The 27,185-nt window shown below is 45.7% G+C and overlaps 1 protein-coding gene and 1 pseudogene across 3 annotated transcripts in view; one reads left to right on the forward strand and one right to left on the reverse strand.

The window, feature by feature from the left end:
- The first annotated feature begins 312 nt into the window (after positions 1-312).
- Positions 313-27,185, forward strand: part of ESYT2 (extended synaptotagmin 2) — a 76,913-nt gene continuing 50,040 nt past the window's right edge. For all 3 annotated transcript variants that reach the window (XM_032840261.1, XM_032840262.1, XM_032840263.1), the window contains exons 1-2: positions 313-639; positions 26,638-26,679. In XM_032840261.1, the coding sequence (XP_032696152.1) occupies positions 328-639; positions 26,638-26,679 (354 nt within the window). In that variant the 5' untranslated portion in view covers positions 313-327. The remainder of the gene's footprint in view (positions 640-26,637; positions 26,680-27,185) is intronic.
- On the reverse strand, positions 8,678-10,440 carry LOC116856652 (annotated as a pseudogene).

Raw genomic sequence — 27,185 nt, forward strand, 5'->3', positions numbered from 1 at the left:
CGTGAATACGTGGCTCCGGTCCAGGGCCGCGCTGGGCAGCCGGAGTGGCGCCCCACCCCGCGCGCTGACGTTCACGTCGACCCCGCGCTTACTCCCGCCTCAGGTGGCGAGCGCCCGGCGGCGACCCCAGCCATCCCCGCCCACCCGTCCTGGGCACCGCGGCTCAGGGCAGCGCCCGGCCGCCGCCCCGCCTATCCTGCGTGCTGACGTCGCACGCCGCCCGCGGGCGGAAGCGCGTGCGGGCGGTAGCGCCGGCGCGGTCCCCTCAGAGGGGCGCTGGTGCGCGGGCAGAGGCTCCGCGTCCGGGTGGGGACGGAACGCTGCGCCATGAGCGGCGCGGGGAACCGCGGTGCCGAGGCCGGCGCTCCCCAGGCCGAGTCCGCGGGCGCGGCGCTGAGCGTGGACGTGGCGGGGCTGCTGGCGCAGCTGGCGCGCAGCTTCGCGCTGCTGTTGCCGGTGTACGCGCTCGGCTACCTGGGCCTGAGCTTCAGCTGGGTGCTGCTGGCGCTCGGGCTGCTCGTGTGGTGCCGGCGCAGCCGCGGCCTCAAGGCCACCCGCCTGTGCCGCGCCCTGGCGCTGCTGGAGGACGAGGAGCGCGCCGTGCGCCTGGGGGTGCGCGCCTGCGACCTGCCGGCCTGGGTGAGTGCGGCTCCGCGCGGGCCCGGGATCCGCCCCGCCGCTCGCGGCCCCGCGCGCCTCCTGGCCGGGGTCCCCGCGCCAGCGCCCCAGCCGCCCCGCCCCGGGCCCGCGCGGAGCCGCACAGGTGAGGGCGCGGGGCGGCGGCGGCAGCGCTGCTGCTGACTCGCGCCTCTGGAACGCTGGGCGGCGGGGGCTGGGCTCCCGGCGCCCCGGCCCGCCCGGTGCCGCCGCGCTGGCTGCGGGTCCCGGAGACCGGCAGCGCCCGCGCGTTCGCGGAGACGGCGGGGGGCGGGGAGCGCTGTCCGGGCGGGTGTGGCGCTGCTCCGCGGGGTCGGAACGCGGGTTGTCCTCGCGCAAGCCGGGGCTCGGGGGCAGGCCTGGGCTGCAGGGTGCGTTGCGGGGGGCCGGGCTGGGGGTGCGCTGACAGGGGGGTCCGCATCCCCGAGTCGTCTGCGGGGTAGCGTCGCAGTGAGGCGGGGAGCGCGGTCGGGGCCGCCTCCTCGCGCGCGCCTCATCCTCCGGTGAGCTCCGACACGGAGTCGCCGTCCCGCGTGCGGCAGGTGCTCTGCGACGACTGGGGTTCCCGCAGAGCTTGCTGCGAACTCGTGGGGAGACGGCCGCAGGGAGGCTCCGGGGTCCCTCTCTCGGGAGCACAGGGCCGGGAGAGCGGTCGCGGCTTCCCGTGACAAGACGCGTGCGGGGGAGGACACAGGAGGCGGGCAGAGGGCGGGACGCGGGGTCCGGGTGGGCAGGGGCCTCACGCTCCTGTGTGCCGGCGGGTCCGCGTGTCGCCGTCTGCAGGCCGCACGACGGCGGGGGCAGCGCGGTGCGGGGAGGGCCGTCATCCCCCGCGGCAGCGGTGCGGGACTTTGGCGTACTCGGTGCTTCGGGGGTTGCGATCTCGGGTGGGCCGTGCGGGAGCAGGAGGTGCGTGTGCGCGTGCTGTGCGCCGTCGCGGGCGGCCTCAGCGCGGTGGGAGCGGCGGCGCGACGCGCTCGCGGCCTGCCCCGAGGGGGCTGTCCAGGACGCGGCCCCGTGAGGCCCCGGGCCCCGCTCGGGGCTGATGGGGAGACGTGCGCGCCGGCTTCAGCTCAGGCCGGCAAGTGGGGAAAGCGGCGCCCGGTGCGTTCTACGGGGCTCGGCCCTGTGGCTTCTCCGTACCCCGCATTGCCGTCGTCGCTCGCTCTCCGTCCGCGTGCACCGGGAAGACACCGGCGGGTGGAAGAGCCGCCTGTGTCGCAGCGGCCTGAATGGAGGCGGCGGGAGGAGGGGCGTGCTTGACGAGGGTCACGGAGGTGAGCGGGGACGGCGGGAAGCACGGAACCGGGCACGGCGAGGTCTGCGCCGGTCCTGCCCGTGTGGCCCCCCAGGACACGTGGATTCCGCGCTGCGAGTCGGTGAGACCCCAGACCCGCGCTCTGGCCGTTGGTGTCGTGTCAGCGCCGCGCTCGCGTGGTCGGTGGTCGGGACGGGGGCCGCCGGCTTCCGCCGGCTGTCCGCGCTCTGACCCGGGAGCTCTCTTCCCGTGCCGTCGCGGGAGGCGGGAACCGAAGGCGCGTGGGCAGAGAACCTGGAGCACAAGAGACAAGACCGCGCTGGGGTCTCGAGCGGAGGAAGAGCGAGTGTCTGTCTGGACTCCCAGGGTTCGTCTCCGGCTTGTGCTCCCATGAAACGGGGTTCGCGTAGCCGATCCCGACCGCCGGGTCGTGGTGTCCGTCGCGCTAGCACGTGGGTCCTGGAGAGACGGTGGCTTGAGAAGGTGCGTACGGAACCCCTCGGGCCGCGAAGGGGCTTCGGGCGCTGCCTGTGGTTACACCGGCGCCGCGGCTGCTGCGGTCCGCAGAGCTGTGGACGCTGCAGGGCCCAGACTTCCGCGGTCGGAACCGAGGGCAGGTTGCTAGACCCAGGGCAGTGATGGCTGCTTTTCTTAGCTTAGGTGGGTTAGAGTTAGGATGTATGCGTTCGTCAGCTTACTTCCTCGGGTTCTAGTAACGCTGCTGTTTTAGGTTAGTGTTCGTTTGACTTTGCATTTCAGACCAGAGCCTGCAGAGGAAGGAGTGAGCTGTAAGTAACTGCAGTGTAGGAGTTAGAATTATGTTAAGTTAGGGTCACAGTAAATGTATAGTGGAGGGGCGCCTGGGGGGCTCAGCGGGTGAAGCCTCTGCCTTCGGCTCAGGTCATGATCTCAGGGTCCTGGGATCGAGCCCCGCATCGGGCTCTCTGCTCAGCGGGGAGCCTGCTTCCTCCTCTCTCTCTGCCTCTCTGCCTGCTTGTGATCTCTGTCTGTCAAATAAATAAGTAAAATCTTTAAAAAATAATGTATAGTGTAGCTTTCGATCCTGCGAAGAACCGATTCTGAAAAACCGACTAGTAATGCTGCGTTTTTGTTGGACCTAATGAATCTTTTCTGTAGGTTTTCATAATCTCTGCTGCTAACAGTTCACAACGTTTAACTTAAAATAATATCACAGATATTGTGAATATGCTGAAAACCATTGAATTGTACATTTTAAATGAGCAAATTTGTATGTGCATTATATCTCAATGGTGCTATTTGAAAGCATATATATTGAATTTCTTTTAAAAAGAAATGAAAAGGTTAGTTACAATATATAGAAAACCATATGTCCTTGCTTATGGAATTCCAGCTAAAACTCTTACAATTCTGTTTTTTTAATTTTATTAAGCTTTTTATTTTAATTCCAGTATAGTTGATATATAGTGTTATATTAGTATCAAGGGTACAAGATAGTGTAAAACTTCTACAACTTTTAAAAATTATTGTTTCAACTTAAATTCTAAGGCATTTACATTTCAGAGAATATTTAATGAAAAGTGTGGGCTTATGAATGAAAACTGGCAAGGTAAATATTTTTACCTTGATCTTAATGTTACTATAAACATTGACACCATCATGGCTAAACAAACAAATTCTAATAAATGAGATAGAAATTATGCCTCAAAGATACAAATAGCTTACATGTGTGTTTTTCTGTGAGTTATTAGAAACTTTTTTGATTCAAAGTATTAACACATAATTATGTATGTTAAGAAATTTAGGGTATAGATTGGTTTTATATTAGACTCATTTATCGTAGCATGATTTTTGAATGTATTGTGGTTTTTATGGTTTTTTAATCTTATTTAAATTCAATTAACATACAGTATATCATTAGTTTCAGATTGTTAATGGTCTTTGCATTTTATTAGGTTTTGTTAAGTCATCTGTTTTGGTTTCCATGACATAATTCTGTCTCAGATGGATTTTCTTTCTCCATTTAAAGATCTGAGGATCTACTATATGCAGAAGTAGAAGAGGTCATCATGCCTTCATGTGTGTGCGGTCTTTCAGGTAGATACAAGGCAAGATGTGATGGCCCCAGTGCCATGGTGGTCAGAACAGAGGATGGGAGGTGGTTAGTGGCGAGGGGATGCGTATAGACCATTTATAGACATTGAAGAATAGAAGGACATGGCATTATGCTCTATGGGGACAGTACGATAAACATGTGGGAGCGGGAAATCAGGCAGAGTCCTTGGTGGGAACATCAGAGCCCACCTGGACTGTCCCCGCAGGAGGGAGCTGTGTGGAATGGGATGAACTGAGGCTCAGGAGTGAGGATTAGGTGTGCTCCGTGCAGCTTGGGCCCGGGTTCTCGGGCAGCTCTCCCAGTACATAAGGACCTTGTGCTGAGCAGAAATATAAATACTACTCTTAAGACTCACAGTATTGGGGCGCCTGGGTGACTCAGGGGTTAAGCCTCTGCCTTCGACTCAGGTTATGATCTCAAGGTTCTGGGATTGAGTCCAGCATCGGGCTCTCTGCTCATCTGGGAGCCTGCCTCCCGTTTTCTCTCCCTGCCTCTGCCTACTTGTGATTTCTATCAAATAAATAAATAAAATCATTTTTTAAAAAATGACTCAGAGTTTTGGCAAGGGAGGAAGGGGAGATAGTGATGTATTCGGAATTAAGCTTCTGAAATCAGAAAGTGGAAGCGCCTGTGCAAGGGAGTAGAGTTCTCTCCTTCCTTCAGCCGTCAGAAAACATGCCAAGATTCTTGCGGGATTGTTACTCTTTGTACTGCGGAGGGAGCTGAAGTACCCGCCCACCTTCCCTCAAATAGACCATTCTCCTTCACTCTTAATAACCTTATTGTGGTGAAGTACTGAGTCACCTTATGTTCTTTTGGAGTTGGGTGGAGCACAGTTATTACATAAACAATATCAGTGGTTTCTTTTGTACGGAGTCATTTTTCCATTAGACATCTTTTATTTGAGTTTTCTTGTGATCTTTCTCTTTATCGCTGGCTTTTCTTCATTTATTTTTTTACCTGTTATGAAAGTCCTATTTTTTTAAGGAAATCATTTATTTTTTTAATTTTTCCTAGAATAGATCACATTTTAAGGAAGTAGCTCAACTTACATGTAGGGATTAGAAATGAGCTTTTATGGATTCATCTATTTAATCCCACATTTATTATCATTGCTATGTCTCAGGTCTCCTGCTAGGTACTAGAGATGACTGTGGATAAGATAAGGCCTTAAAAACTCAAGAATTTACCAGCTGGTAAGAGCACAAGAGATCTATGTGTAAATCCTAGTTTAATCATAGTATGCATTTGCAGTCATCTTTTTTTTTTTTTTTTTTTTTAATAAGACTCACTTTCTTCATCCAGGAAAAAAATGCATTAAGAACATCATTCATAGAGATGCCTGGGTGGCTCAGTCAGTTAAGCCTCTGCCTTCAGCTCAGGTCCTGATCCCAGGGTCCTGGGATTGAGTCCCATATCGGGCTCCTTGCTCAGAGGAAAGCCTGCTTCTCTCTGCCTCTGCCTGCCGCTCTGCCTGCTTGTGTTCTATCTCTCTCTCTCTAAATAAAATCTCGGGGCGGGGAGGGGGACATCATTCATCATTGCAAACCACCCATAATCGTAGTTGGTGGAAAATTACAACCTTGAATGGAATTGTTATTATGAATTTTTCTATTTGTGATGAACCATACTAAAAATCATTTGTTCAGGAAAATGTGGTTTAAAATTTAGTTTTCTTGATGCTTAACTATGTATGGAGAAAGGAAAGGCAGATCTTTCTTAGGTCTTTCTGTTGAAGTGGTATATGTTCATTTTCTTAAAAAATATGCCATTTAGGGGCGCCAGGGTGGCTCAGTGGGTTAAAGCCTCTGCCTTCAGCTCAGGTCATCATCTCAGGGTCCTGGGATCGAGCCCCGCATTGGGCTCCCTGCTTGGCGGGGAGCCTGCTTCCCCCCTCCTCTCTCTCTGCCTGCCTCTCTGCCTACTTGTGATCTCTATCTGTCAAATAAATAAATAAAATCTTTAAAAAAAAATATGCCATTTAGAACGTTTCGTACATTGTACCTTGTCCGTTCACCCAGATCCCCTCTTACATAAATAACCTTGAGAAGGAAAGCATTCCCCCCATGAGGAGTCACAACTTTTAAGTACAAAGGTAACATTTAAAAGTCTTTAAATCGATCTATTTGAAAACAAATAGGATTTGTTTTGATGAGGATTAAAACTTTATTCTAGGGTTTGTTGATCTAGCTATGCGTAGAAGTCCAGTTTTATGCTCTTCTGTCCTTGCCTGCTTTGTGAAAGGCAGTTTCAGGGTTACTCACGGTGAACATCTCTGGGACGCCCAGTTCAGCACCTGTCAGATTACAGCAGGATATGCAGATGAAAGTACCATCGCAGAAGAACAGCTCATCTTGAGTGCACCCCCGTGTCAGGAGCAGGGCTCTCCTGATGAGTACGTACAGGAATTGGTGACAGCCACACCAGTAACCTGACAGTTCACACCATGCTTTCCTTCTTACTATTTACAAAATTGTCATTGAAGTTGAGTTTGAAGTTCTTTTGTTTACGCACTTAGTGAAGTTCCTCTTAACCTATTTTTAAGGGACACGCAGTTACGTTTTCCTTTGTTTCCCAAAAACAGATAATCATTCTAGTGTGAGAAGAATGCAGCCTCATTGTGAGTCATTTCAAGCTTTGGAGAAGAGTAATGAGGAAAAAGTCACCTGCATCCTACTAACTAGTTATGACCATGATTTTTTGATGACTTTCTGAATCTTTAATGTATGTGGATATACGTGTGTGTGTGTGTGTGTGTTGTATCCTCCCTCATTAAGCATTATATTGTAGACATACGTCATTATTCAGAAATATGACTTTAGTTATGTAATATTACCTATTTTATGGGGCTGCTGTGTTTTATTTAAATGATGTTTGATAGATTTCAAAAATAAGATTGTTATATATTACGTGGTGAGAAAGATAAAACTAGAGTTTGAGATTTATTTAATATTCTACTCTTTCCAAGTTACAAAGATGATTTGTTTGAGCTATATATCTGATCTGTTCCAGGATACATGAACTATTTTTGAACTCACGAGAGTAGCATGATAATTTTATAGGCAAAAGTCTCACTTTGGAGGGCAGTGTTTCTTTTTGTGTGGTGTTAATGTTCAAATGCACCGTTCACCCAGATCCCCTCTTACTTAAATAACCTTGAGAAGGAAAGCATTCCCTCTACATGGAGTCACAACTTTTAAGTAGCTTTCCTTCCTCTGCTGTGTTGGGATATTAAAGTTTGTTAACAGGAGGAATGTTCCAGTCTTAAGTTGTGGCTTCATGTAGACAGTGTCATAATGTTTACTTAGAGATTGCTGAGAAGACTGGCTGGATCGTCACTGACTTTGTGTTCCTAGCCATGTGACCAGTTACTGTCATCTGGCAGCCCTCAGTCACTGCATGGTGTGTGGCAGGAGCAGATGAATCGCCTACCCTCCTGCTACCGGTCTCACACGAGATGGCATTGCTGCTTTGGTGCACACTCAAGAAGCAGGCTCTGGACCTGGTAGCTGTGAGTTCCTGTTCGAGTCCAATCCCTTCCTAACTCTGTGCACTTGGGCAGGTCGGTCATACCCTTTAGACCCTCAGTTTCCTCATCATTAGGTAAGCATTAAAATGAGCCATGAAATGAACATGGTGTGGTTATGAGGCTGGAATGAGGAAAGGCCAAGGACATGCTGGGCCTGGGAGGGTGCAGCCAGTGGTGCCCTTGAGTTAGTGATCAGGGTGGCTCATGCTCCCTTTCAGTTTCCTTGGTGTTGCTGCCTGTTTCCTGTTGCCTGAGTCACTTCTGTTACCCCCTTACCTCTCCTCCCCCACTTCAACTAAAAGGGGGCAGATGAGACCTGGGGTTTCTCTTTGTTTCTGTTTCACTGTGGTTTATTTTGTTGCCAAGAGTTTATCTACCTTAATGCTTTGTTATTGTTCACACTCAAAAGTACTACTTATAATTTCTCTCTGTCTTTTCTCTGTATATCCCTAAACTGATAGCCAAGGAACCTATGTTATAAACCTTCATCCTTGCTGCTGCTGCTCCCTTAAATGCTACCCTGGGGACGGGGTTAATTTTCCCTGTCCTGCTTGAAGCAGCTGGCCCGATGCAGTAGATAACCATAGTTAGTTACATTCCAACAATATCATGTTGTAAAATTTTTTCATTCATTTTCATTTGAAAATGCGCTCCTATTTCTGGGTCCGTTGTAATAGTTTAACTTAACCTGTATTATCTGTGGAGGCATTTCCTTCTGTTTGCATCAAGGGGTGATACGTTTTAGGTTCCCCCAAAATAAGGTAGAACTGTAGATAAATCCAGTGATGTGGGAAGAGAACTTTGTCCAACTTGCTACATGCGGCAAATACTGTACTGGAGTACATGTTACGTACCGGTTTCCAGTTATGGTGCTCACACTTTGAGATACCAGCTTCAAATTGGTACAATTATTGATCTGAGCAATACTTTTATTTTCTGTTTTCTTACTGAACTCTGCTTACATGTTTGTTAAAGCATTTAGTCAAATCTGCTTTGTCCTGACTTGTGTGTAGGACTAGGAGTTTGAAACAAGAACTTTTTTTTTTTAACATTCTTAGTTTATTAATCCTCTCATGAAAAATCGCACAATCACCATAGATAGAGCCACTGCAGCATCTTTACTCCTTCTTGTCCAGTCTCCAGCTCACTTCTTTTTCCCAGCACCAACATTGGCTTTTGCAGTCCCCCTGACTTTCTTCATTCTGTTCTTGCGTTCTTTTCGCTGTTTTCTTGAGGTCTTTTCTTCTCATACAGACCATGTCTTGGAAGTCTATGTTTGGGTTCATTTTTCTTTGCATAATCCAAGGAATCATAAATCATGCCAAAGCCAGTTGTCTTGCCACCACCAAAATGGGTTCTGAACCCAAATACAAATATGACATCTGGTGTGGTCTTGTACATTTTGGCTACTTTTTCCCGAATTTCTGTCTTAGGTACTGTTGCCTTTCTGGGATGAAGGACATCAGTAACCATTTGTTTGTGCGGAAGTCGTCAGTTGGTCATGAACTTCCTGGTACGGAGAGTTACTGTGTTGTTCACAATGGCGGCCGAGCTTCAAGCAGCCAGAGACGAGAAGAGACCCACTATCCGCCAGCCAATCATATCAATGAAATAAGGACTTTTAATATCCATTTTATCGGCTAGCAGAATGCATTTAAATAGTTTACTCGGTAGACCTAGTGTATTTTTGGAACAGTGAACTATGTACCAGTTGCTTGATTTATTAGGACTTCCTACACCCAGTTTATAGATTGTTATGTAATGCCCATGTTGCCATTACTGTACATATTTGAGGTGAACTGTCTCTTGGGTTCACTAATTTATTTCATTCATGCTATAAATACTTAAATGCCTAGCAAGTGAATACATAAGATCTGTTTAATACTTTCTAAGTTAATGTCTGAGTATTGGGTTACTGAAAACAAAAGTCCAAATGTAATTCAAATATAATTTCTAGTTACTTTTTCACAGGCATAAAGATCTTGAAATCTACCCAGTACCTAATACAAAGTGTTGATTTTACATACATTGGTGGAAATAAAGGCATGAACGTTGCTATGCTCATGAAGTAGTTTAAAAGGAATGAGCAGGAGGGGAACGGTTACAGCTGGTCTTTGCTTGCTGCCTGCCTGGGATCACTGTAACAAAATACTGCAGACTTGGTGGTTTAAAACAACACAGATTTACTTTTCAGAAGTCTAAAATCAGTTCCTGTGGGCTGAAAGGGGGATCATCAGGTCTGCGCTCCCTCCAGAGGCCTTTCCCAGCTTCTAGAGTTCCATTCTGGAGTTCCTGGTCCCCTCTCCGTCTTCAAAGCCAGTAGCTGTTTCCATCATCATGTTCCTTTCTCTTTTGTATTTCTCATCTCTGTAGCCCCCTCCCATAGAGATGCTGTGATTGCATTATGGCCCACCTGGTGTATCCAGGATCATCTCCCTAACTCAAGATTCCTAATTTGTCTTATCTGAAAGTCCTTTTTTTGCAATGTAAGGTAACATTCACCAGATCTAGGGATTAGGACATAAATATCTTTTGGGGAGTCATTACTGAGCTGCCGTGTGTCTTGGAATACTTGGGAGCCAGGATGGCTGAACAGTGGTAATTATGGTTCAGCCATATTTCATCAGTTCTGAAAGATACTCCCACCCCCCACCCCGCCCCTTTGTATCTGTGGACTCAAGGTTCATCTCCCAACCATGTGTTATTATTAAGTTAGCAGGCTCTTCTCAGTGGCATAGCAAGTAATGGGCTTTTTCAAAATTGGTCTCATCTTGTGGCTGTTGCCCTTTCCCTCTTTGACCCTAATGTGTGGTGTTGAAGAGATGAAATAGAAACAAATGGGAGAGAGAGGGGCTGAGCCTTTGGAAGACGGGCGGCTTACAGGTGGCAGCGTTTTTGCATTGTCGGTGAGGAGATAAGCACATGAAGCAGGGCCTTGCCCTGTGTAAGTGTAGGAGTTTGCGCTTGATCTGTTAGATCAAGCATTAAGGAAGCATTGAAACATTTAAAAGAGTGGTATGTCTCACGTTTAAAAAGGCACATAGTGGGTGATGTAGGAAAGTGTTGAGTTACTGTATTGTACTCCTGAAATTATAGCACTGCGTGTTAACTAATTAGAATTAAAACCTTTTAAAAATAGTAAAAAAACAAATAAAAATTAAAAGGGTGTGTATAACAAGATAAATTTTGGAGTGATATCTAGACAGACCAAGGGGACAAAGACTGTGGCCAGTCTGAGCAGAAGGAAGGAAGGAGTGTCTCAGTCTCCTGGAATCACACTGGGAAGGAAGGAAGAAAGGAGAGGAGATGGAAAAGTAGAAGATAACTCCAGGTTACTGGCCTGGGCTCCTGGGTACAGAAATGATGATGCCATATACCACGTAGGGTATATAGGAGCCGCACTTTGGAGGCGTAGGGTAAGGATGGGAGTCGAAGAAGCCTAGGGAAGTTCTGAGGAGTGTTATCCAAATAGCAGCCAGGAACACACATCAGTATGTGTTCAGTTCACAGGCGATGGACGGCTGAAATCACGCCTGAAATGGGAAATGGAGGAAGGGTATGTAGATAGCGTAACAAGAGCTGATGGCCTACGACAGACCCTTTGTGTTTCTGGAGGAAATTGGGATGGGAAAGTAAGGAAAATGGTTAATGCAATTAGTGCTTACTGTGTGCTTACTTACTCTCTACATAGAACTCATTTAAACCCCACAGACATGTGACCCTCTTTTTACAGATGAACCTGACACCATGCTAACTCTTGAAATGTTCTGTGATTTGCCTTTAGTCCCAGAATCGGAAGTGCCAGGCAGAATTTGAACTGGGAAGTTGTCTAGTTGTTGTGCCATTGTTTCTCTGCTCTCCACCTTCTCTTGACGGTCGTGAAGAAGGAACTGGGCATTAGACATTGTTTTATCTAGTCATTTTGATAATTTCCACTTTTCAGAGGAGGCAGGTAAGGCCCTAGGGCTTCAGCAGTTATCCACAGTCACACAAGTACCGGAGGCGATGCTGGGTTGAGGTCCCGTGTCCCTGCCTGCCATGTTCTTTCCACTGCTTCTCATTCCCGGAGATCTGGGTCAGCCACGGCTCCTGCAGGCTTGGAGGGGTACACACTGACACAAACTCGTGGCCCATCCCCTCAGCCAGATAGCTCTTCAATTCGTATAGCGCTAGGAGTCTGAGTATGTTAGGGATAACAACTGGACAGTGGCATAGATTTCAAATGTTTTTGATCTATGAGTATTTGGGACAAGTAATAGAAATGTTCTTTCTTGGTTGTTTACTACTTACATTTCCAAGGTTTTGTATGGGATCATTTGCTGCCCGAGGAACTCACTTTAATATTTCCTTCAGTGCAAGTCAGCCAGCAATGAATTTTCTGTTTGTGTTTGTTTACAGAAAAAAAAGAACAAATAATACAGAATTCTTATATTCCAACCTACAAATGACTTCTTATATTAACATACTGGATTGGTGTGGCATATGTGTTAGAATTATTGAAACTGTTGATTCATTTAGCTAAAGTCCCCAGTTTACATTAGGAGTCTCTCTCTTTTATTTTAAGATTTGTTATTTATTTATTTAGTATTTTGAGAGAGAGTGTGTGTGTGAGTGGGAAGGAGGAGAGAAAGGGACAAGCAGACTCCTGCTGAGTGCAGAGCCAGATGCCAGGCTCAGTCCAGGACCCAGATCACAACCCCAGCCGAAACCAAGAGTCGCTCACTCAACCTACTCAGGCGCCCCAAGAGTCTCTCCTTATTTTGTGGGGTCGTATCACTGCCCTAAAAATCCTCTTATTCTCTCCCTCTCCCAAACCTCTGGGTTGTTACTGAGCTTTTTGTTGTCCATAGTTTTGCCTTCTTCAGAATGTCAAGTACTTAGAATTAAGTAGGATGTGACCTTTTCATCTTGGCTTCTTTAACTGTAGCAGTATGTATCTAAGGTTCCTCATTCTTCCTGTCTTGATAGTTCATATCTTTCTTTGATTTTTATTGCAGTAAAATTCAAGTACCAAAATTAACTTTTTAAAAGTCATTTAGTTCCTTCACAGTGTTGTGTAGCTATAACCTCCGTCTGGTTCCTAAACATTTTCATCGCCCCAGAAGAAACCCTGTGCCTGTGAGCAGTCCCTCCCCACTTCACTGTCCCCCCGCTGGCGCTAATGTGCTTTCTGCCTATGATTTTCCTGAATATTTCCTGTAAATGGAATTGTATAATATGTGACCTTTTGTGTCTGGCTTGTTTCACTTTGCATAATATTTTCAAGATTTTACCCTGCGCTAGACATCATTTCTTTTTATGGTGAATAATATTCTAGTGCATGGATATACCACAGTCTGTTTATCCATTCATTTATCTTTCCATCCATTGATGAACATTTTGGTTGTTTCTTTGGATAATGTAAATAGTCCTGTGAACATTTGTGTACAAATTTTTTTTCTAAATGTGTTTTTTTTTTTAAGATTTTATTTATTTATTTGACAGAGATCACAAGTAGGCAGAGGCAGGCAGAGAGAGAGGAGGAAGCAGGCTCCCTGATGAGCAGAGAGCCCAATGCGGGGCTCGATCGCAGAACCCTGAGATCATGACCCGAGCCAAAGGCAGAGGCTTTAACCCACTGAGCCACCCAGGCGCCCCTGTGTACAAATTTTTATTTGAATGCCCGTTTTCAATTTGGGGGGTTTATATACCTAGAAGTGGAACTGCTGGGTTTAAGTTTTTGAGGAATTGCCGTATTATTCTCCACAATAATGGGACTGTTTTACATCCTCACCAACAATGTGAAAAAGTTCCAAATCCTCTATATGCCTTCCAACACTTTTTAATCTTTATTCAACTTTTAACCATCACCAGTGGGCACTAGCAAAGCTTTTTTTTTTTTTCTTTTAAAGTAATCTCTGTGCCCAACATGGGGCTCAATATCAAGATTCCAAGATCAAGAGTCGCTTGCTCTGCTGACTAAGCCAGCCAGACCCCTTGAACACTTGTTATTTGTTGTCTTCTTGATTATAGCCATCCTGGTGGATGTGCAGTGGCATCTCACTGTGGGTTTATTTGCATTTACATAGTAATTAATATCACCTTCATATGATGATGTGTATTTCTTCCCAACTCCGCTTTTAGTTGCGTTTTGGTAGCTTTAATTTGGCTGTGGTGGGAATATTTGTATCTCAGAGTTGGCAATCTCAAAACTGGTTGTAAATGTGTACCAGCATCTCACTGCTCTGAATGACGTTCCCCTCCTGCATAGAGGGTTCACCCTGTCCTCTACAGCAGAATGAGAACAGATCACCTTAATCTAGTGAGGTTCTGAGTTAGCACTAGCGCAAGTTGCAGGGAAAAGCTCTGTCTAGTCTGGTCTCACCCATTTTCAGGCACAGCCCTCCAAATGTAGCTGAAGACATGCAGTGATGACTACGTCCCCCTTCAGTCAACCTCAGGGTCCGGGTTATGCTTTCTAGGTACAAGGAGCCTTCCAGAAGCTTTTTTTCTTGTTAGAGGCTAGTTCCTTGTCCTGAGTAGCTTAAGAATTTGGCAGATACCTCAAGCGTAACACTGTAAGAGTAGGTTCACTTCTTTGCCCCAGGGATCTTGGACCCTGGGGTCCTGTTGCTCAGCAGACCCCAACTCCCAGTGCTTTTCTTCCTGGTCTTGTGAGATTCCCATTAATTCTGGGGCTTCTTTGCTTCCTAGCTACTTTCTCAACCTTTTCTACACACCCCTGGGAAGACAGCCTCAGAATGTCACCTCACCATTGTAGTGTCCTCTCCCTGGTATTTTAGCCTCTCTGGCTTTCATTCCTTGGCAGATTTCCAGTGTCTTCAAGTGTGTATACGCACATGTGAGAGTGTGAGCACGTGTGAATGCACGTTTCATCTGGCTTCTCTTGCTCTCCACAGAATCGGTCTCTTGCAAGGTTCTCCTATGCTTATAGCTTGAAGCCAATGTTATTTTTAGGAAAAAAATAGATTTGTGAACTCCTAGTATAGTGCCCTGTGAAAGTTAGAAGAAAAAGTTTTTTGTTGACTGTTCGATTTGGTAGGGGGATGGGAAGATAGATTGAGGAGAAAGGGATTAGGTGTCAAGTTTTATTTGTATAATTTTATTTGAAAATGTTTCCCTGAGTAAATATTTTACATTTAAACATTTACATTATGTACTTCCTCCGTCCAAGGTTTTATTTAAATTCCAGTTAGGTAACATACAATGTAATACTAGTATCAGGTGCTCATCACCACCAGTGCCCTCTTGAATCCCTGTCACCTGTTTAACCCATGCCCCCACCCCCTCCCCTCTGGTATCGTCAGTTTGTTCTCTATAGTTAAGAGTCTAGGGGCGCCTGGGTGGCTCAGTGAGTTAAAGCCTCTGCTTTCGGCTCAGGTCATGATCTCAGGGTCCTGGGATCGAGCCCCGCATCGGGCTCTCTGCTCAGCAGGGAGCCTGCTTCTCCCTCTCTCTCTGCCTGCCTCTCTGCCTACTCGTGATCTCTGTCAGATAAATTAAAAAAAAAAAAAAAAAGTCTGTTTCTTGGTTTTCCTCTCTTCATCCCCGCCATGTTCATTTGTTTTATTTCTTAAGTTCCACATGAGTGAGATCATACAGCATTTGGCTTTCTCTGATTTATTTCACTTAGCATAATACTCTGTAGCCCCACCCACATCATTGCAAATGGCAAGGTTTTGTCCTTTTTATGGCTGAGTAATATTCCATAGTTTATGTACACCTTTCTCCATTCAGTCGATGGACACTTGGACTCTCCATAGCTGGGCTGTTGTTGATAATGCCGCTATAAACATCGGGGTGCATGTATCCCTTTGAATTACTATTTTTGTATACGTTGGATAAATACCCAGTAGTGCAATTGCTGGGTAGCTCTATTTTTAACTTTGAGGGACCTCCATGCTGTTCTCCAGAGTGTCTGCACCAGCTTGCATTCCCACCAACATTGTAGGAGGCTCCCCTTTCTCCACATCCTCGCCAACACCTGTTTTCTCCTGTGTTGTTGATTTTAGTTATTCTGACAGGGGTGAGATGATAGCTCGTTGTTTTGATTTGTGTTTCCCTGATGATGTGATGTTGAGCATCTTTTCATGTGTCTGTTGGCCATCTGAATGTCTTCTTTGGAAAAATATCTATTCCTGTCTTCTGCCCATGTTTTAATTGATTATATGGCTTTGGGGTGTTGTATCAGATTTTTTATTCTCCACATTTCTCACGCTAGCCCTAGGCAACCACTGATCCTTTTCCTGTCTCTGTAGACTTACCTGTCCTGGACAGCCCGTGTAAATAGAGCCAGACAGTGTGTGCTTTTTGTGACTTCGACTACCTGTGTGATATAGAGGTAGATAAATGATAGAAAATGAGAGAGGGGATAAGTCCTTGATAACGGGTGGATACCATAGCCACCTCCTAGGTTTGAGGGTGCATTGTAGTTATAAGACCCATTGCCAAAACCAGGTAAAGTGCACATAGGGCCTTTCCGTGCTTTTTGCAATGCATGTAATTATTTCAAAAGAAAAGATTAGAAATTCTTTTTTTTTTTTTAAAGATTTTATTTATTTATTTGACAGAGATCACAAGCAGGCAGAGAGGCAGGCAGAGAGAGAGGAGGAAGCAGGCCCCCTGCTGAGCAGAGAGCCCCATGCGGGGCTCAATCCCAGGACTCTGAGATCATGACCTGAGCCGAAGGCAGCGGCTTAACCCACTGAGCCACCCAGGCGCCCCAAGATTAGAAATTCTTGAAGATGATCTTGGGATCTAGTTATTGTTTGTGTATTTAGTTACACATATATAGTGAATAAATTAGTGATCTAATTGTCATCTCTGTATGTAGTGATGCACTTAGAGTAGATAAGCGAGTGGGTTTTCTGGGAAGAATTGGGGAGGGTCGAGGATTTGATCAAGAGATATACAAAAAACTTTATGATTTTATTTCTTTATTGGAGAGAGAGAGAAGGAGAGAGAGGGAGTGCAAGCAGGAAGGAGAGGGAGAAGCAGGCTCTCTGCTGAGCAAAGAGCCCAATTCTGGACTTGATTCCAGGACCCTGGGATCATGACCAGAGCTAAAGGTAGACACTTAATAATTGAGCCATCCAGACACCCCAGGAGATACATCAAAGTTTTTGTGACTTTTTTTTCCCTGAGATTCCCTGTCCTTAAGTCTCTTATGGAAAAGAAAGAATGATAGAAGGAGCCATATCACTGTAACACCAGAACTGAGGGTTTGGGTTTTTTGGTTTTTGATTTTAGGTATTTCTAGATTCCATGATCACTGTTGATGACAAACAAGCAAAGTGGGAGATTTATCAGAATCTTGGTTTCAAACATCCAGTAAAAATATTATATTTAGGAAAAAGTCCTAATGTTTTCAAGTGCCTGATTATCTGTTGTTCTTCATTGCCTACCAGTAAAGGAATAAAAAGAATAAACAGGTAGAGTGAGTGTGGCTTTGTAAATGTCTTTGACTTCATTCTCATAACGCTTCGAATATATACGGCCTGTGAAAGAGAATAAAATTAAGCTGCTAGAAATATGTAAACCTATTTCTTGAAAATGAAAAACTCACAGCACAATTTGAAACTTGAAGTGACTTCTGAGCCGGTGTAGATGTGTGCTGTTCCTGTCAGTTCTGTACCACGGGGGATTATGACCCTGACTTCGTGGACTCCGAAGGTTGTTGCTGCTGCTGCTGCCTTCAACAGTAGAACAAAGCTAGACGGATTCCACATGGTGTATAGAGCACGTGTGTATAATTTAGCGCTGCAATTACATATCTATCTTCTGGTCCATTTCAGTCAAAACATAAGCATATAAATTAGAATAGTAGCATTTGATTTGAATTTAAGACCAGAAACAACCAGAATGTCTTTAATGTTTTAGCGAAAGAGATGAGAAGACATGTTTGCTATTCTTGGACTCATTTTAATTTGCAAGATTGATGTAATTTAAGCCAGAACCTCAACTCTAAATCAAGATTTGTCACATAACATGTATGACTTCCCTTTAGCGATTGCAGAAAGAATGTCTAAATGACTATAGAATTCTGTTAAAATATGCTTTAAGTCTTTGAAAAATATCCATGGATTTGCTTTTATATGTAAGACATTAAATGAATCTCTTGACATCAGGGTTTTGATGAAGGGCTGTCTAATTGTTCTCCTGCGTAGAAGTTAGGAAGTAACCCTGCCTGGACTCTGGCACTGAGATCAGCCCCGGCTTAAATTCTCCCATCATTCCACGCAGGCGCTGGGACTTCAGCCTCCCTCCCCCTCCCGAATTACCAGATCAACAAATGGCAGGTCTAGCGTGGCAGATACACTGTGGGACGTTACGGAAGCTCTCATGGTAAAATGATTCAGACAGCTTGGTTCGTCACAAAAGATGTGCTGGGATAATCCTAGCTTTTTAGTTTTTATTTACTGTTTCCTGATGTGCAGAAATAGGTAGTGATCATTCATGTAACAGGAGTAGTGAATTATTGAAGATGGACACGCTTTAAACATCTGGGAGCAGTATCTGTAAATCCTCCCCCCGCTGCCGCTGCTTGAGCCAGAAGAGTCTCAAGACCGTGGAGCTGAGGTCTGCCATGCGTGTGGCTTTCCGCTGGGGTTCCAGCCAGCCTTCTTTGGTCAGCAGCCAGTTCTTATTTCAAACTGTTAGAGTCTGAGACCACAGAAGAAAGCAGCAAATTTACCCTGTTAGGTCTGTGGTGAGCATATAAAGAAGTGATCGTGGTCACTACCTTTGGTCTAAGGTAAACACTGGAGGAATATTAGTGCTTCTCAAATTCCCAGGTGAAACTTCTTGTTAATGTAAAAAGCACCTAGGAGAGAATTTTGAAAATGTTTCCCAGTAGGAAAAGACCTTTAAACAGGTGGGTTGTTCGCATTGTCATTGTATCTTAGTGTCTTCGTAATGTAGTGTTCTTTTTGGTCTATCAAATCACGCGGATGTAAGTAGTCAAAGCCCACATGAAGCGGACACGAACTCCTTAGAAGGGTACAGCTGTGGGGATTTTGAAGAAAGTTAATTGCTTTATTTACTGCATGAATTAGTTGATTGCCTACTTTTATGTAGCCTAAAAATAGGTACACCTAGTTATTTTGTGCAATTTATTTTTACCCTCCAAGTGACTAACTTCACCACACTGTTAACATGTTATTAGAGGATTGACGGGTTCTGAGAGAAACACCCTTCTCTGATGTTTTTAACCTTGAATACTTCCTTTGTAAAAGTAGCTTTTAGGAAAAAGCATTCCAGTATCTTAGAAGAAATTATTGTATTAAGATTTCTTGACTCCCATTTTTTCCAATTTTCATACATACTGAGCCTCTGGGGAAGGTGGGAGTAGGACAGATTGAAATTGGGCATTGTGAAGAAAGGTGGTTTACAGTAACCCTTCTGGGAAATAAATAAAAAAGTTTAAATATAAAAAGATTGGAGGGCAGAAATTTATGTTGGTACCAATTTTCATCTACATCATTTTCTCGCTGGTATGTTCAACAGCCAATCTGTCAGAATGCCCAGAGCTCCTCACTGATAATGTTTACCAAGAGGTAACATATACACTACAAGATACTGATGACTTACAGGTAAAGTTTTTTTAAATCCTTTCGTTTGGAAGTTTGTCCAATGTCAGTATTTAATACTTCCCCTAATGCCTTTTTCCCATCATAATTATGTAATATGAGGAAATGTGATTTTTTTTCCCTCCAGGTTCCACGCAGAAGTCCCCAGGTACCCTCCACATTATCTCAGCAGGTCGTACATATGTGGTTATCTTTGTCAGGATTAGAAAGCACGGGCATGGAGAATTTTAGGTGTCCGCTTGGTCCAAGGTCAGGAGAGAGAGAACAGTTTCCGACACACATGCACTGGTGTCCCACACTTCCACCTCAGTAGTGGTTCCAAATCCTGGGTTCTCCACAGTCCTTCTGTACACCAGAACCTTGGACTCCCTTTGGTTGATTTGTGAGTTAACCAAAATTTTTCTGGGTAATTTTAACTTGCAAGTCTTTTTCCATTTGCATTGATTTTAAAATTAATCAGTATGCAGACAAGATAATATTAAACATTTGAAGTTTTTTTTAAAAAAGATTTTATTTATTTATTTATTTGACAGAGATCACAAGTAGGCAGAGAGGCAGGCAGAGAGGAGGAAGCAGGCTGCCCGCTGAGCAGAGAGCCCGATGTGGGGCTCCATCCCAGGACCCTGGGATCATGACCTGAGCTGAAGGTAGAGGCTTAACCCACTGAGCCCCCCAGGTGCCCCAAACGTGAAGATTTTTAGTTAGTATATCCCCAGCTTGTAACTGTTTGAATGCAGCTCAGGTCTGTTTACATAAACCTGCTGTGTACTTCAGGCAAAGGTATGTGTTGATTGTTTAAAGGGTTCCTGAAAACAGTTTATTTTGTGACATCATGAATAAAGTGTAGGCATCTCATGTTTTCTTAGAACCTGTATCCTATTCTTGCTTTGTTTGTTCTTAAGGAAATACAACTCCTGTTTAGGTCTTTTCTTGGTTGACTTTGGTAGAACTCATTGCGTGGTGTAGGACAGTTGATGTTTTGGGCTTGCCAGAGTGTGGGAGACTCCCTGGTGCCGGCTGGCTGCCGAGGTAGGACCTGCTTGGACTTGAGCTGGTTGGGACCTCTCCCACGTTCCAAAGGCACACTCAAAACAGCGGTACCAGAGGGATTGACTGTAAACGGGCTCCCCACACTCGGTGCACTTCTGTGGTGGCGGGTGCTCTCTGGGGCCCACACAAGTGCTGAGTGTTCACGTTGCCTTCAAGGGGGTGCTGCTGGAAGAAGAAACACAGCTCTTTTATTTAACTTCAGTTTTAAGCATTAGCCCACATTATTTTTAATGTTCAGAAATGGGGAAAATGATTAGAAAAGTTTGGCTGTGCTCCAGCTTGCAGAACCCCTTGTATTTCAGCAGGTTTAACAGGGAGGGCATTGGAACCCTCAATTCTGGGTCTCCTCCCTCCAGCTTGCTCCCTCGTGTTCTTGAACAAATTAGTCTTGCTCTGTGAGTCTGCTTCATGACCTGTTAGATGGGGCCACTCGTTGTTCAAAGTGTTGTGAGGATTAAACAAGAGACTGTGTGTTCCTGGCATACAATTAATGTTCTGTCTTCGTGTATTTAGTTTAATTTTTTTTTAAGCAAAATAACTTTAATAATAATATCAACATCATATTAGAATCCAAAATATGCCTTTGTTCTTTTTTAAAGATAAGATTAAAAAGAGATTTCTTGTGTAGTGTCGACTTTTAAATATAATGAAAATGTAAGTAATCATACAATGGTTCTTTTTAGTTGGTAGAGAAAATATAAATAATAAATATGAAAACTTGTTTTCTTAATTGGACTTATAAAGAAGATTTAAGTGGTTTTGTGCTCTTTTTTTTTTTAAGTTCAAAGATAAGATTTGAAACCAAATGATATGTGTTCGTGGACTCTTCTGTGATTTAGGAATGTGTTTTCTATTTCCTCTGTATATCCCAGTTTTTATGTTCGATGTTTTTGCTACTTTAAATTCTGTTTGGTGGAACATAAGCAAATGTTTATGAATATGTATTAGTGAGAAGCAGATTTTTTGACTTAGTAAACAGAATTAAAATTTAGTAACAGATTTCCTTCTTCGATTTTGATATATTTTTCTTTGGCACCTTGAAATAACCCCTTACACATCAGAACCCTTGGAATTGCTGAGTGCTGTGGCGTTCTGCTACGAGGACAAGGCTTGACCTTCATTGCCAGCCGGTTCGCTGGTGTTGCTGGTTTATGGTGCAGGTGGTTTTTCCACCTTCCTTTTTCCAGTTGTTTCAGAATAGGTCAGGGGTACTGCAGAAGGTTTTCCTAGAGTGCTGATCTTCCATCGTTTTTTTAACCGAACACCCCAGCATTGTGACCCGTTGCCTGTAGAATAAAGTCAGCACTCCTTTGCATGGCATAGAAGACATTTCAGGCGGGTCTTGACCTGATTTTTCCATTTCAGCACTCACCGTCCCCCCCGCCCCCCGTCTCCAAATCCAGCCGGCATAAATTGCATGTGCCGTTAGTTTTGCTTGGAATAGTCTCTTCCTTGCATAGCAAACCCCAACTAATTTTTCCAGACCCTCTCACGCACTGTGTTCTTCCCAAGTTTCTTACGGACTCTTCCAGGCAGCATCAGATCCTCCCCAGGGCCCCAGGTCTTCCTTCATAGACCCGTGTCACACCTTTCGCACCAGCCCCCTCCACCAGCTCTGAGCTTCCCAAGGACAGGTGCGTGTCTGAGTCTGTGTCTGCGGACAGAGCAGAAGTGGCCGCTCACAGAATGGCTGCTTCAGTCTGTTCTTGCACAAGAACAATTTCCACACGTGCGGTAGATTAAGGAGTAGCGCGGTGACAGAAATACATTCACAAAACCAGAACACGCACCAGTCAAACCGTGTTTCTGTTCTGCGTGACGGTGAGCGCGAAGCCTTAGGGTTACATACATGTAAATTCTGTAGGCGATTTGTGGGGCTAGTGTGTGTTTTGTGGGACAGAAACAGTAGCTTTACTGGCTTACTCTGTCTTTATGACAGGATGAGTAGGAATTTGCTAGCATACTGGCAGACGTAATTTGGAAAATACCAGGGAACTTGGAGAAACCAGATAAAGTTAGAGAAGGTACATGTTTTCATTTTGGAACATGTTTTGCAGAATTCACTTTATTATATTTAATCAGTTAGTTAGAAATGGGATTGCTGGGTCACAGGGTGAATATATGTGGAATTTTATCATCACTCCTTAAATATAGCCCTTTTCCTGCATATGTTAAGTAAAACCAGTCTTCAAATTGCGTTCTTCTTAGTCTTGGGTGAAATGCTGGGTTTGGTAATTGTGCTTTATTGTGAATTGCTATTGTGCTTGCCGAACTTTGCTATGAGCTGTTTCAGGACTTGTACTTTATTTGACCTTAGAGTCTAGATAAATAGATCACTATTAAATGCAAAATTTTCCACTTCTGACTTAACGCTTCATATAATCGGAGGCGTATAACCTGAGTTATAAGCTTTACTCTCTCATGGGAGTCTGTCCTACTGAGAACTTGACGGGTTCTGTGGATTGACTGTCTCCACAGCACTTTTTTGGTCCCTCAGTAGCAGAGTGGCCAACAGCAGGAGCAGACAAACCTGATTTTTCCTCCCCACTCTGTCACTTAGTAGCTATTCTGTAAATTCGGGACATTAATGGTTCCTGTTTGTAGATTTGTTGTTGAGAATTAGCTCAGATAGAGGTTTAAGAAGGAAGAGCTGACCAGGGTTGGGGAGTGAAGGAGAGGCAGTGATCCTGGTGACTCTGAAATTTCGGGTTTGCTCAACTGAGTGGATAGTTTGAAATAATTCAGGTGCGGTGCGGGAGAGAAAATGAACGCAGGGTCCATATTTGTGACTTGGGAGATGGAAAGTTTCATGGCCTCACAGATAATTCCTTTCTGCTTTGAAGACGAAGATGAGGAGGAGGGAATATGATTTACAAAGCTGTGTTGACATACGTGTACCTCTGCACCAAACGCCTGGGTACAGAGGGCGTGGGTCGCTGTTCGGGGGTGTGCACACTGTTGTCTCCCTTATTAAAAGTCAAGGTCTTTTATCCACACAAAGAAAAAAATGAGCTCAGATAATGTCTGTTGATAGCTTACCACAGAACCCGCCACACAGAAAGCAGTGCATAATCCCACCTGGCAGTTACCAGTTACTTTTTTATGTCGACAGAGGTACACATGGGTTTGGAGACTCACTCGTCTTTCAGGAACCCAGCTGCAGGGAGATTTTGTTACCTGTTCCTCAGCCATCCAAGGATGGGGTCTTCAGCATCTGCCTTCCCTCACCTTCTGCTCCTCTGAATCTTTTGTATGAAAGGCTTTGAAAGGAACTCAGCCTTATCGATCACCTCATTATGTGACCTTAACCTTCTTGGTTTTGTGGACTTTGTGAAAATCTGATGATTTGTCTCTGAATTTGTATACATACAACTTTGTGTGTATGGACTCCCAGAGAGTAACCTAATCTTTGAGAAGGCCTTAAATTTGAAGTGGGTAGAAAATCTAGATTAGTCAAAGCTTTTTCTCTGTGAGGCGTCATACTTAGGATGCCTGGTTATGGCTTTTAAAATTTAGCAAAAATTCAGTTCTTCAAAGGAACTAGGAGGGAAAAAAAAGTGAAAACTGCTCTCGACACATTTTACCCCTCAGTAGTAGAAGGAAAACCTTTTGCACCTAAACTACAGAGAAGCACTTTCTCTGAAGTATGTGGGGTTAATCAGTGACTATCTACCAGTTAGTGAAAGGGAACAGACCGCTTACCCCCTGCTCCCTGGCGAAATATGCAGCTCATCTGGCCCAGGTGTGTTTGGCAAGACCTGTCTGTCCTGTCTTCTGTCGGTCCCTGGGGAACGTGAGATAGCCGTCTGTAGAGGTGCTGGTGCCTGCCAGACCCCCCATACCCTACCGTGTTCTCAGGAGGGCGGGCATTCTGATGCCCGTGTGCCTCGTGTGAGGATTTGTGGTATCACAGCCGGTAAAGTCCTTGTTTCCTCAGATGGCACTGCAGTTGTTTACTGGGGAGAAGGTTTAAATGAACATATACTGTCACTTCATAATATTTAGGAGCCAAGAACTGAAAACAGGTTAAACTCATCTTGCTATAATTTTATTAAAGGACACTTGACATTGAGAATATTTCTTTTTGAAGCAGACCAGCGGTTCAAGATTGCTAGAACTGAAGCCATGGGCCACCGGTGGGGGCCCCTCTCGCTGACATCCTGGCATCGTGCGTTCTCGCTGTTGCCTGGAACCCCACGTGATCCTAAGGATTATCTTGATGTGAATAGTTGCTATTTTTATTCGGTGTGGAATGATACAGAATTTTCATCTAAGTCCAATACTGTATTAAGTTTTCACACTTCACACGCCATCTTACATTGGAGTAGATCCCAAAGAATTCATGGCAATTGCAGCAATAGTCTAAGTAGTCGCAAACCCAGGTGTCTCTGAGAAAGCGGAGCGCACGAAGACTCGGGCGTCCCGTTACGAGGCTGTGCGTTGAGCGTTCTGTCCACTCTGAGTCGCGTGTCTTGAGAGCATGTCTCTAGGGACAGTTCATTCCGTCGCACAAGTGGATAGTGCACTGGGCGAGCGGGAGCCGCTGGGGAGCCTCAGCAGAGTGGTGTGTGACAGAGGCAGGTTTCTGGAGAGAACCTGAGTGTGAGAGCCGTGTGGCTGAGGAGAGACTGTCATGGTGGGAGGTTTGGGTAGTGGTCTGTGGTGAGCTGACTGTAAGGGAGAGCTGGCAGAGAGGGGAGGTTAAGAAAAAGGTAACCAGTAAATCAAGACTGCATTTCTATGCAAAGAAACCATAATTGTTTGGTTGGATTCCACAGGACCGTGGTAAAGACAAGATTTGGGGGGAGGTGAGTCAGAGAAAATGTGATTTGAGCAGGTCTTTGATCTCCCGTTTGAGACCCGCATAGGAGTCTGTGGCCCTGAGTGAGGTAACGAAGTGTGGCTCCTGTGTCCTCGCGTTCTAGAGCTAGATGCCATGTGGCTGGGAAGCCGGGCAAGGCCTCCCAGGTAAGGGAGTGTCCGCAGTCATGGCATCACCAGAAAAGGCAAGCCTGCGAGAGTCACCGACCCCGTTGTTGACTCTGAAGTGACAGCAGAAACACACCTACGGTGAAGTTCTGACTTGTCTCCGAATAGGTGCTCGGCTTGTGCTTTTGGTCCTTCCTTGGCCACTGGGGCCGGTCGGATACAGAGGGGCACGGGCGGTGGGGAGACGGCCTCACGATCAGTTGCTCCTGGGAGCACAGCCGAGCACCTGCTTTCGAAGACCTGGTACCCTGGGGCGGCCCCCGCCGCATTCCTGACGGGACATGGGGTACTGGCTGCTTCACTGCATGGGAAGGAACAGCAGGACCCAGCCCGCAGGGCCACTGCGCGTGCTTCATTCCGCGTCCCCGTCCGGCCAGTCCCACGGGCCCCCGGATGTCTCGAGTTCTTGGCTGGAAGTCCAGTTCCAGTCGGGCCCAACAGGCCTCTCCACAGCAACAAGCCCTCTGAACCTAAGCAGTGTCTGTTAGCCGTTCTCGTCCACAGTCTTTGCCTTCTTGAGTATTATCCTTCCCAGCTCTTACGCCTTTTCCTTAATTCTGGAAGGTTGCCGTCCCTTTGCTTTTGTCCAAGAATGCATCTGAGCTGGCTGACTTAGAAAACATTCCGGTTCCCTCCAGCCCACGCTCAGGGTTCAGGCATATTGCACCTGTGATGTGAAGGAGTGGGCCAGCCAGGTCACAGAGCAGCAGGAGGGACCTGCTGTGGCCCCTCTCCTGGAGCAGTGGGGCTGACACAGGGTGCCGGGACAGGGGCCTCTGGCCGGGAACCAGCTGCTGCTGCCCATGTGTTCCTCAGGGCCAAGCTGGAGAGGTGGACTTGGTTCTTAGCGAACCGTCTTCTCGGGAGCTCCCCTGCCCCCCGCCACCGTGATATCCCCCGACCAGCTCCTCTCAGCTGGAACGTGGGGCCAGGGGCTTGTCTTTCACTGGCTTTCGTTCCTGTGTTACTGAGGAAAGTGAGGGTGGCAGTTGCAGAAATCAGAACAGTTCCCAGACCACATCTCAGTCGCCCTTAGGGAACTGCCTGTGACCCATTGTACATCTAAACCAAGAATGTGCTTTTCAGAACATTAGTGTGGCCTGCCATTGAGGGAGTACCTAGCATTCCTCAGAGAACTCCCCACCCAAAACAGCTTTAGCCTTCAGCGGAGTACTCTTCCCCAAATCCCCGATGCCAGCGAGCTTCCCTCCGGTCCTGAGAGATACAGAGAAGGGACTGTCTTGTTGGTTGTCACTAGGCTTTCCTGCCTCAAAGTGTTGTTGGGGCCTAAAGAGCCAGAGGGCACACATTTCAGTCTCCTCAGAAGCCCTTGTGCAAAGCTTCAGAGCCAGCGTTGTCAGGAAGCGTTTAGGGAAACAGTATGCGTACGGTACGCGTATTAAACAGCCTGTGTGACATTTTGTGTACAGTTGCTGGGGGTCCGTCAGTCATGTGTATGTTTTTCTCTTAGGTTCATTTTCCAGACACTGAAAGAGCAGAATGGCTAAATAAGGTAAGAGTAGAATATACTAAATACCACATTATCAGTGGGAGTGAGAGAATGAGATGCCATCTTTCCATTTTTGGGAATTTGCATGTTGACAGTATGTGAACTCATTTGGACTTAGTGGACTGGCTCCTGCTATCAAAAAAAGAGAGTCATAACTGATACGTTACTTTTTAGAAGGTGAAAACTGTGTCTTTAACATGAAAAAATTGGTATTTTCGTAGTTGTGTATTTGGCCCTGTGTCTACTTCACTCATTGGCTAGTGCTCAAGTCTATTTTATAATTATAAGCAGAATTTTTGAAAATATTATGAAAAGGGAGATAATTCCCAAGAAACCTAGTAACAGATGAATAATCCTTTTTAAAGTTATTTATTCTTTTAAGATCATATACTTTGAAGTAGATGTTTCCCCCCATATTTTATATATCCTTACAGATTCATGATTGCCTTACAGCACCAGAATTAGTCCATCATTAAAGAAGGCTCATTAATGTTTATTAAGATCTAGAC

This window comes from Lontra canadensis, unplaced genomic scaffold (genome assembly GCF_010015895.1).
Source record: "Lontra canadensis isolate GAN:19392208 unplaced genomic scaffold, GSC_riverotter_1.0 scaffold111, whole genome shotgun sequence".
In the NCBI taxonomy this organism is placed as follows: domain Eukaryota; kingdom Metazoa; phylum Chordata; class Mammalia; order Carnivora; family Mustelidae; genus Lontra; species Lontra canadensis.